The sequence below is a fragment of the Plectropomus leopardus genome, chromosome 3, assembly GCF_026936395.1.
Source record: "Plectropomus leopardus strain MGB_pleo_1.0 chromosome 3, ASM2693639v1, whole genome shotgun sequence".
Taxonomy (NCBI): domain Eukaryota; kingdom Metazoa; phylum Chordata; class Actinopteri; order Perciformes; family Serranidae; genus Plectropomus; species Plectropomus leopardus.
In genome coordinates this window covers 18045154-18056504 of record NC_142178.1, presented here as the reverse complement: position 1 = coordinate 18056504, position 11351 = coordinate 18045154, and the positions used below count along the sequence as shown (strand labels likewise).

Sequence of the window (11351 nt, the reverse complement as noted above, 5' to 3'; positions counted from 1 at the left end):
ATGCATGGATCCTTTATTGGGATTTTCTTTTCATGATATGAGCATCACTGTGTGTGTGTGTGTGTGTGTGTGTGTGTGTGTGTGTGTGTGTGTGTGTAATGAAGAGAAATGACGCCTGGCTATTGAAGCAGAGAATCGGCGTGTGGCTGCTATTAAGAGGAAAAAAGGCATTACCAGGGTACAAAAAAAGGTGGGGGTACCGATGGAGAGAGGAGGCGCGGAGGCTGTTGTATGGGATTAATGGACACACTGTGCAGAAGGAGGGAGGGGGAGACGGGCTTCTCCACGGAGGCTGTGGTGGAGGTGGTGGGGGGTGGCTGGGGAGACCACTGTGGCAGGGGAGAGGCAGGGAGGGAGGGAGGCTGGTGAAGCCGCGGATATTCATGAAGACGCCAAGTGTTTTTTCTCTCGCCGTGGTGACACACTGCTAGTCTGCGGAGAGACGGAGGGAGCTGGAAGAGAGAAGGAGAAGGAGACGAGCGAAAGCAAGACGAGGCCCAGCCCATCTTGCCATTGATCTTGAGGCGATCAAGGTGAGTCTGTTTTCATTCTAACATGCTGCAGATTGACTGTGTGTGTGTGTGTGTGTGTGTGTACATGTGTCCGTCTGCCACATATGTCTTGCAGTGCGTGTGCAGACACGGCAGGGCTGTCCTCATGTATGCATGGTTTCAGTATGTCTTTATATATATATATATATATATATATATATATATATATATATATATATATATATATATATATATATATATATATATGGGTGTTTTGTAATTGAAGAGCAGGCTGGTAGTTGAGCTGCATATTGATGCATTGCTGTATGGTTTTATAAGCTGCTTTATCTGTGGTGGAGGTGGTACTGATGACAGCCATGGTGCGTGGATGTATGTGCTCAAAATTTCTCATTGTCTGTGCATATATATGTCACTGTGTCACCATGCATTTGTTGATTTCTCCGTGCAGAGCTCTTTTTTTCTGCCACTCTGTGAATCAGTGGTGTGAGAGTGCTTTCATTGAGTGGGTGTGTTCTTGATGACCCCTGGTAAAAGTCGTCTCCACCACTATCTGTCTGTGCACCAGCTCAGTCAGAAACACTCTGATATGCCGAATCTGTCCTATCCAATGGAATTAGGTCATCTCGGACTGCTCAGAGTAATTATATAACATCACAGAGCTTTGGTGTTGCAGTAGCTGCTCAGAATTAGCCACACTGTAGGTACAGCTCCTGCAATGCCCAAAATATTTTGTTAGGGCTGCCCGAACAATCATTTGTCTCGATATTACCCAACAAATTGTGATTTTTTTCAATCAGTTTTTCATTATTGTGTCCTTGTGTTTACACAAAACAATAGGCATTTGTTCCCATATATGTATGCAGTTAGTATATGTGGAAGAGGATTTTTTAAAAGACATATCTGATGATGCATCAGATGCATTTATTGAATGCAAGCAGGACAGAGAGTTCTAAAAGAAGGATGATGACTCAAAAACAGAACTAGGCGCCTGTACTAACTCTGTATCTCTGTTTTCTCACAGGGGGGATTCTTCAAAGAAGAGGACACGCAGGGACAGATTCAAGGATGGATCGTACATTATCAAACCTGGAATTTTGACTTCTCGATTTCACCAATGGGCCAGTTGTATCTCACACTTCTCCCTATGCAGGATTTGGATTCAACTAGCCGATCAGACAAAGGAAAAGTGATCTGAGACAGGAAACGCTTGGTGCAAAGTCTCCCACAAGCTGGATTTGGATTATTGATTGTTGCATTCATGTTGGATCGCTGGGAAATGTCATGCGAACAATACTCCAAGTTGGATGAACATTTTCGAAAACTTGGAAAAAGGTTTTCTTCAGTAGTGACATCATGAGCTCTGTTTTGGATATCCAATTGGCCTGTCTGGCCAAAGCAAGACAACATGTAGGTGGACCTATTTTTTCACAGAAACTAGCAGCCTACACTAAAATGGAGTGAGAATTTAGATTTTTTGTCTTCCACCTTTGGCTTGTTGAAAAATACAACACATCAGAACAAAGGTCATCCACCTCGCACCTGAACCTGTAGCCTCTCAGGGGCACTTAAATGCACCTTTAGCATCTATCGGCAGGTTGGACACCCAGTTTCAGCCCTCAAAAGACTGAGGTGTGGAGGACAGAGTGTGAGTGAGGTGGTTGGCTGGCTGAGTCAGCTCCAATGGGGGCCGGTTGTGACCCGGTCTGACCTCGGTTTGACCTTGCAGTGACCCTTGACCTCTCCGGTCCTGGCTCTCCACCTGCTCTGTTGCCTGGGTTCCGGAACGCTCCGCCCTGGGGCCCAGAACGAGCCAATCAGGATGAAGAAGAGCCGCAGCGTGCTGTCTGTGACTGGAGAAGAGGTGAGAATATAAACAATCAGGGATACACTTGAGAATATCAACTAACTCTGTCGCTTGTTTCCATGAGAGTAGATAGAACAGACTGTCACACTGGACTGTGCTTGTGTGTGTGTTATCTTGAACGCTTACCATGACACACAAACCTTGTGACTTTCACACATCCAAGGCTCCCTTTGTTCTTGTCGTCAAGGTCTGAGGACGCGCGCAAGAGTTAGAGTGGACAGATTGTCCTCCGAGCCTCCACTCACACAGTGTGAACCACTCAGTCAGTCTTAGTCTTGTATGTAAATGAGCCCCAGCTAAATGAGTGCTCTATGTAAATGAGCTATTTTCTTTTAAAAATAACATCTTGGCTGACGGACATAATACCATGCATTATTCAAGTGCTGTTTTATTGATTATGGTGAGGAGCAGGTGCCCATACATGTGTGTATATGTGTACTGTATGTGTGTGTGGATGTGAGCATCTTTCCACATCTGGGTCTGGACAACATCAAACGCAGCATGGAAGCAACACGGCACTGTTGCCTAGCAACTGCTACCATTCCCCCAGTGTTTTGTTGCTACGGTACTGCAGTGCAGATCAGCCTCTAAGAGCTCGGTCTGTAGAGGCCTTATCCCAAACACACTCACACAGCCACATGCGCATGCATGCAGCCGAACACACACACACAGTAACACAAACATGCAAACACACATACACTGATGATTTATGGTATGTGTTTTTGTGCCATTTCTTCACTTATCATGATCTGAATATGCAAAACCAACATGGTTTGGTGCATGGACCAAGTTCTTTTATTTTTATGACTTACTCTGAATTGTTATTGTTAAGTACACAGTTCATGTTTTTATATGACAAGGAGAAAAAAGGCGTTATCTTTTGAACATGTCTCTCTTGCCTAATGTCTCCATCCCCTGCTGTCCCGCCTGTCTCACAGGGTAACAACACAGATATAACAGGTGCTGGGGAGAAGGCGGAGTCATCTCGCTACAGCCGCTCTTATACGTCCGGGGCCACACTGGGGGCTGAGCTACGCAGAGGGAGGAGCAGAAGACTCTCGTCTAGTCTCCAGGTATATAAAAGAAGCACTGGTGCTTTAACCTGCTTGGGACGCTGGGGTAAAAATGAGCTCTGGGCTTCCATTAACCTTCCCTCATGTCAACATATTATTTAAGGACCATGCCATTTGATTTGGCATTTTTTTGTGTGGCAATTATTTTTTCTATTATATAGCAAATTATAAACAAGCTAGCCATTTCACAAGCCACAATGCTGTTTCACAATATTCATTGTGTTGTCCTGTCTTCCATTCATTTCTGTACAAAGTGAAGATTAGCTTGGGCATTACTCTGTCATTATGAGGTGTTGTATTGCTGACTTTCCAAATCAGTCTGTGCTTAAAATGCTTCACTATGCAACAATAATACTGAGAACACTATGTGCTCACTTGATGCTCTCTGTGATAGAATTAAGTTGAAATAATCAATATGTTTATATTAGTCAATAGATCAGTTTGCTATGTGTGATGTGAAAGGGGAAGAGAGAATTATTTTCCAACTCCTTGTCTTATTGTTGTGGTTTTGAAGCCTACAGCTTTACAGTTTAGATGCAGCATGCAAGTGTGTTAAGGGATATACCATATATACTGTAATATAGTAATACTCTGATAAGTCCATCGTAAGCACTAGCACCAAACAGCAGACAAACATAGTAAATATCTGGGGAACACAGTGGAGCATTTAGCATCTAAAAACTCATTTAGATTTCCCAGGAGACAGTGATGAGCAAAACAGGGCTTTAAGTGGAATTATTGGGCTTGCATTCACCAGGTGGACATAACACAGCTCCAAATAAATGTTTATGTTCCGCTGTGTCTGCTGGATGTGTAAGTGGGCAACTATTTGCTGACAAGTTTTCCATATCAACTTAAAAGTGATCAGTGATCAGTGATTTTAGTGTGTTTACAGTTTGTACCGTTTGTTGCCTCTAAATGTCAAAACGATCTCAGTTATTGAGTTAACTGAATTTCATACTGCACATAATTTAATAAAAACCAATGGCGGGGTGGAATAGCAGGAAAAATACATACAAATACAAATAAATACTTCGCTGCATGCATTTCACTTGCTCAGCCAAATAGTTTTATAGTCAAAAGTTGTATTTAAAAGTTTTATTGAAAGGTTTTGAATGCATCGTCGTCACTACTTACTCACTTTTCTCTGTGTTGTGTGTATTAAATGGCGAACTGTATAGGGAATAACCTAACAAGATTTCGGACACTATGCTGGAATTTTCTTTCCCTGGAAAAACACAACCACATTGCATTGCGGTATATGGGAGTAAAATGTAGTGTATATCGTATGTACACTCAAATCTGCTGTGCATTGTGGGTATTTAATAGTGCACTATATAGTGGATGAAATAAACCACTGAGAATTCGAACACTATGCGACAAAATTGCAAACATAATAGTGTACTATTTCTGTGATAGGGAACGGTTTTGAAAAAAGCTTGTGAATCTGGGGCTTTCGGGGCCCCTGTGTATCTGGGACCCTGAGGCAGTATTGTGTATTATCGGCCTGCAAAACAACTGGTGACTCTTATAATCTGCAAACCCTCCCTTCTAACTCCACAGGTACCCTGCTGGCTCCGCCCTCGAGACCGGACTCGTTCACCTGAGGTCCTGAGTAACGTATCGCGTCCAACAACTCTTCCTCTCCGCATCCCACCACGCATCTCCATCACACAAGCAGACGCTGACAAGTACACAATTTAACTTCTTTACATCTTGCCAGAGGCTTTGCAGGATGTTTTCTCTCTGATTGTCAAACTTTTTCTCCTCTCCTCGTGCTGCAGTTATGAAGCAGAAAATGGTGTGTCACCAGGTCACACCCCGCTGGGTTCACAGAGTCCAAGCCTCACCCTACACACCTCCTTTCTCCAGGGCCAGAGACGAGAGTCCTTCCTCTACCGTTCAGACTCAGACTACGACATGTCGCCCAAGACGGTCTCACGTAACTCCTCCCTCGCCAGTGAAGGGTGAGAGTCATGGAGAAAGACAAAATGAATGAGTGAAAGGGGGAGAGAACATGCATGTGTGTACTCAAATGTTTTCAGAAGAAATATTAGTCATTTCTGCTTCCTCTCTTACTTTCAACTCTCTCACTCTCAGGCACACAGGAGAGGACTTTATTGTCACACCTTTTGCTCAAGTGAGTCTCACTCAATAGATAAATAATTTCCCTTCAGTGAATTATTAATAATTTTACCAAATATTGTGTAAAATGCTTCATAATGATTCAGGTCTCCCCCAAATAGAGACCTATTTACACCATTTTTGATCTGTTGTAAAATATTGGAGGTTTCAACACTTCATTCCTGTCTTAAACCTCCCATTAAGACATTTCTCTGATATTATTCTGTATATATATTCTGTGGCACATGTGATTACTTAGGTACTTGCCAGTCTACGATCGGTACGGAGCAACTTCACCATTCTTGCAAACGTCTCCACACCACCAGTCAAGTCAGTACCAACTCATTCTTCTTATGATAGTATGTTGTCATGTATGTAATCAGTCAGAGAGGTAGTTCAGACTTTACAAATCCGACTAAAATAATTGAATTTACTGCCGTATATCGGACCTAAGAAACGGTATGCATAGGGATGCATTTTAAGTCACATTCATTCACACATTTTGTGACTGTAGTAACAGTAGCTTTAGATTGAACTAGAAAGTAAAACACTGATCACAAAGCTAAACACAACCCACAGGTATGAGCTTAAAACTACATGTGACAGTGATAATGAATAGCTACCATTACATTTAAAAGGAAACAATTCAAAAAGATGCAAAAGAGGAGGAGACTGATGCTAACTTGCTGCTACCTGCAGTTGTTGGTAGGTCTAACTACCTGTTGCATCATCAGGAGGTCTCCGCTTGGTGGTGTGTGCGTCAGTCCCAGGGCGTCACTATCAGACCAGCAGTATCAGCAGCTCGCCCTGGACACACTGGAGGAGCTGGACTGGTGCTTGGACCAGCTTGAGACCATTCAGACACACCGCTCTGTCAGTGAAATGGCCTCCAACAAGGTATGTGAACATCACTGAACCAACCAGTCCAACCAACACATCAGCAGGTTAACAAATATATTACTAACCATGTACATTTTGTGTTGCAAATAGAGGTTATCAACAGTTTTTGCGTGGTGAATTTTATGTATCTTTACGCAATGTTCACTGTTCAACTATAAATATCATGCCACAGTACATATCGTTGTCTCAGCAAATAAACCCTGAGGTATTGTTTTTCATGCTGTGTATTGATAAATGCCTCTATGCTGAACTGTACTGTGACTGAAAACTAATTCATGTTAAACAGGGAAATGCAACGCTTTCCAGCAGAACAATGTTTTGTTTCTGTCAAGTTACTGCAATCTTAAACCTCTAGTCTTAATTACGTCCACCAAATCCACAAATTTCCTTTTTTTCATTAAATTAGCTCTGGTTCTTCAACCAGTTCATTCAGGATTCTTGTAACCGTGTTGCTATCCAGCGAACATGCCTGCATTTCCACCAGTTTATAGTGGAACCGCTGTAATCAAGGTTGTATCATCAACAGAAGGCATTGCACAATGCACAACTGAAATAAACAGCAATAACAAAACTGAGGATTACATTTTTTACCTGCAAACTTTTTATTTGTTATTATTTGTTTTTACCCCCCAAAACAACCCTGAACTAACGATAAATGCACGCTCTTTTTTGTCAGATGATTTCTCACTTGACCTCTCCATAGTTGCCTTCCACTGATGTGGTCAAAGTTCACACTTCAGGTCAAAGAAAACCTGTTACTTTTTGGTTTCAGCAGAAAACCCCTGGCAGCAAGAGGCTTTATCAGCATGGCGTGAACTTGTCTGGCAAGGGTGTAAATGTAGCAGATGATCATTTATGTATAAAGGCCCCACACTCCAGCTTTAAGATTTAAAGAACCAGCATATCATAGACTCTGCTTTGCTCCTGTTCTGCCACAGTTTAAGAGGATGCTGAACAGAGAGCTGTCCCACCTGTCAGAGATGAGTCGCTCTGGTAACCAGGTGTCTGAATACATCTCCAGCACCTTCATGGGTGAGTGGGACCAGAGTCTGACTTCTGTCTGCATCACGGTTTAAGACCTTTGTCTCACAAAACCAATACATTTCTTAATGTGTGATTGTTTTTGTCCATCAATCTGTAGACAAGCAGAATGAGGTGGAAATCCCGTCTCCTACCCTAAAAGACAAACCTATGAGTCACATCAGCGGAGTGAGGAAACTGTCTCACAGCTCCAGCCTCTCCAGCACTTCCATGCCTCGCTTCGGTGTCAACACAGACCACGAGGATGAGCTTGCCAAGGTCTGGTTGTCTGTTTTTCTTTCTATGACTCACTTCAAAACAAGTTGCACAAATCAATCCCTGTTCAGGCTGGGACTGTGAACAATGATAATATTTTTTATCTTATGTCTACCAGAGGTATTATAGTTTTGTATGTCCTATTAGATTGTATTTTTACTTTTTATTTTTTTGTTGTCAATTTCTTTTAGTTTCAGTTGGTTTCCAGACTGGACTCACTCATTTCAGAGTAGTTTTCATTGTTTAAAAACTTCAGTTTTAGTTAAGCTTTATTAGTTTCAGTCAGATTTTTTCCTTAAAATCTAGTTTTTATTTTTATTTCAGTTAACAAAATGTTTTTTTTCTTACTAAGGTTTATTTTTTATTTTAGTTTTGGTTAACTATAATAACCTTGGTGCATCCAGAAAAATAACATTTTATGTTTCAGGTCTTTTGCAGATTTTAACCTTTTCTTGTACATCTTTTTAGGCTTATTTGTTCCTTCCAGAAGTATGTAGAGAAAGTGTGTGTGTGCCCTGCATTTTTCTGCTTTTAGGGATTTCCTGCTGAGGCTCTTTTGGCGTCACATGTAGACTGAAGACAGAGATTTCCTGTGGGATATGAGTTTGATAAAAAAAACCAAACAAACACAATAAAATGTAACAACATACTAAATGAGTTACAAGCAAAGAAATTAAACAAGCTGATTTAGTATTTAAAGACTTTTTATTGACAACCACTTCAGGGTTGATGGTCTCACTGTACTGAAATGTCAGTTCCTGTCTGTTTCGCCTGAAGATGTAATCTTTTGATATTCCCTTCGTCTGCTTTTTTTAAGCTTGGTGCCTCATTCTTCAGTTTTATCCAGTCTGTAGAACCAAACATTTGGAAAGCCCAAAATGGGATGGAAACTGCCCCTAGTACATAAATCAGATGTAGCTATGCTCAATACAAATGGCAACACTAAGAGTGAACGACCATGCTGCCATTTTCTGCAGGCTGATTTTGACCTGAATGAAAAGTTTAGGAAGTGATAGAAATGAATCCTGGGGGAGGACATGAATGTCTTCACCAGATTCCACGGTATTCCACTGACATCTCCATCCATCCAAACTAGACTGACTAGTCGGTCAGTCCAGTGGGTTGCAGATATTTCCAGAATATCACTGAACACGCTAACACATAGACTGAGGGATCAGTGTTATTTTGAGTAACATGAAAGGGAAGTCTGCTGGTAGGCATCAGACACCAGAGAGTGTTTAACCAGGGCTTGATGATATGACATTAAATACAGCAATGCTTTATAATTCCTTACTTATGTTGAATCATTTCTAATGTTTGTCTAAAGTAATTTAGGGCTGTGAAATACACTGAGAAGCTGGAACAAGGGTCTTTTATTTTTGTTTTCTCAGTCAAAAAAATCGACTTATCACTTTAGCTCTATCGTAATTATTGATTGGCTGGTTTGATTTACGAATAGAGGTCATCGGTTGAAGTTGCACAGCTCAGCCTGTAATTTGGACATTTAGTTTTGGAAATTTGGTTCATTGTCTAGTCCTATGTTAAATTCTACCGCACATGTAAACGGGGTCTTGACAACCTCTGAGCTACTTCTCTGTTTGTTAGGTTTTAAAATAACAGAAAAGTTTACATTTAAAAATGTTGATAAATGTTTGTGTGTGTGTGTGTGTGTGTGTGTGTGTGTGTGTGTGTGTGTGTGTGTGTGTGTGTGTTTGAACAGGAGTTAGAGGATCTGGATAAATGGAGTTTTAACATATTCAGAGTAGCAGAATTCTCCAACAACAGACCTCTCAGCTGCATCATGTATGCCATCTTCCAGGTAAACAACACGAGTGTGAACGTGTTTTCTGTGAAATCATGTTCACGTAAATTATTTTCCTGTTTTTTGCTGATGTACATAATGTGGGTGCCTGTGTGTGAAGTTGTGGCTCCTGTCCTTCCTTCTCAGGAGCGGGAGCTGTTGAAGACATTTCGTATCCCAGTTGACACTTTTGTCACTTACGTGATGACCCTGGAGGACCATTACCATGGAAACGTAGCGTACCACAACAGCCTCCATGCTGCAGATGTCACGCAGTCCACACATGTCCTCCTGTCCACACCTGCTCTTGATGTATGTTGACAATCACATAAACACACACCTGTTGGTTGTTTTTGAAAGTGGACAGTTTGGGTTCGTCACAGAAAAGTTCTCCTTATTCTGTCTTTTTTGACAAAAATACATTTCTTTTTAGAACGCAAGTAAATGTAGCACACTATGACTTTATTATGAATGCTGAAAAGCTGAAAAATGATCACAGCCTAACCCATGGCACAACGTGACAAGCCTTATTTTTATGAATAAATATAAATGCTCAGACCCTAAAAATCAGTCTGTGCATCACTGGTAGTCTGTGCCTGTTAGAATGAGTTTTTTGCAGTATATGTTTTGTCCATAGCGTGCCCCAGGAACGAGTCCCAATCCCAATGATGCATTAGCATTCCAGCACTCTTCTTTAAGTTAGTGGGTTTTTTGAATGGGTTTTCGGTTAGATCCCTAAATCAAGGTCTCTGGTAAACACAAGCTTAAGAAGCTAACATGTTTTGTTCTCCAACATAAAATACGACAGTAAATACCTCACTCGTGAACTTTGAAACTTCTCTTTGTGTGGCTTAAAGCAAGCAATTGCTACCAGGTGGCTAAATGAGCTACAGAACATCCTCATGATGAATGTGTCTTCACATCCCCGCTGCGGGAGGGATGTTGAAGTCATGTGAGTGTAGTGTCGTTTGTTTATAGCCTACAATTGGTTTTTAACTTGTGGCTGTTGTATTCAGGCTTTATCTCACTGAACAAAACGTATTAGTAGCAGAATTGTTTGTGAGCCGCACACCTTATTTTCTGCCATAATTCAAAATCCTATAGATAAAAAGCTAACCACTATAATGATTTTAGTCAGAAGGACAATGAGCTGCTGATTTTGGATCAAAGTCCTTCTAAGAAAGCAAAATCATGATTCATCTACAGAGGGACCGTATTGGACATTATATTTTTAAAAAATGTGTTTTTCCCCATATTTTTTATATTCTACATAAACAGACAAACTCACAGATTTTCTTTTGATAAAAACTTGTGGAAATATCTCTTTCTCTGAACTTTGTCTTCTGTCTCCTGCCCTTCTTGTCCTTTTTAGGCTGTCTTTACTGACCTAGAGATCCTCGCCGCTCTGTTTGCTGCAGCTATCCACGATGTCGACCATCCTGGAGTTTCCAATCAGTTCCTCATCAACACCAGTGAGTGCATACACACATGTGCACGCACACACACACGCACACACAAAAAGAAAAATATGTCAAAAAAGTTGATCTGTTCACACAAACTGTTTCCACACCTCCTCCTCCTCTTCCTCCTCCATCTCTTTCCACTGTGCTCAGACTCGGAGCTGGCCCTCATGTATAATGATGAGTCAGTTTTGGAGAACCACCATCTCGCTGTGGGCTTCAAGCTTCTGCACCAGGAAAACTGTGACATCTTCCAGAACCTCACCAAGCGCCAGCGCCAGAGCCTTCGCAAGCTTGTCATCGATATGGTCAGGACATTTT

General features: G+C 41.5%; 1 protein-coding gene across 1 annotated transcript in view; it reads left to right on the top strand.

Annotated features, from left to right (window-relative positions):
• Positions 1 to 352: 352 nt before the first annotated feature.
• Positions 353 to 11351, top strand: part of LOC121941642 (3',5'-cyclic-AMP phosphodiesterase 4C-like) — a 38322-nt gene continuing 27323 nt past the window's right edge. The window contains exons 1-14 of the mRNA XM_088075800.1: positions 353 to 533; positions 1534 to 2373; positions 3315 to 3449; positions 5013 to 5140; positions 5234 to 5416; positions 5550 to 5589; positions 5833 to 5903; positions 6308 to 6470; positions 7412 to 7505; positions 7615 to 7772; positions 9490 to 9588; positions 9718 to 9882; positions 10943 to 11042; positions 11184 to 11338. Coding sequence (XP_087931926.1) covers positions 2332 to 2373; positions 3315 to 3449; positions 5013 to 5140; positions 5234 to 5416; positions 5550 to 5589; positions 5833 to 5903; positions 6308 to 6470; positions 7412 to 7505; positions 7615 to 7772; positions 9490 to 9588; positions 9718 to 9882; positions 10943 to 11042; positions 11184 to 11338 — 1533 coding nt within the window. The 5' untranslated portion in view covers positions 353 to 533; positions 1534 to 2331. The remainder of the gene's footprint in view (positions 534 to 1533; positions 2374 to 3314; positions 3450 to 5012; positions 5141 to 5233; positions 5417 to 5549; positions 5590 to 5832; positions 5904 to 6307; positions 6471 to 7411; positions 7506 to 7614; positions 7773 to 9489; positions 9589 to 9717; positions 9883 to 10942; positions 11043 to 11183; positions 11339 to 11351) is intronic.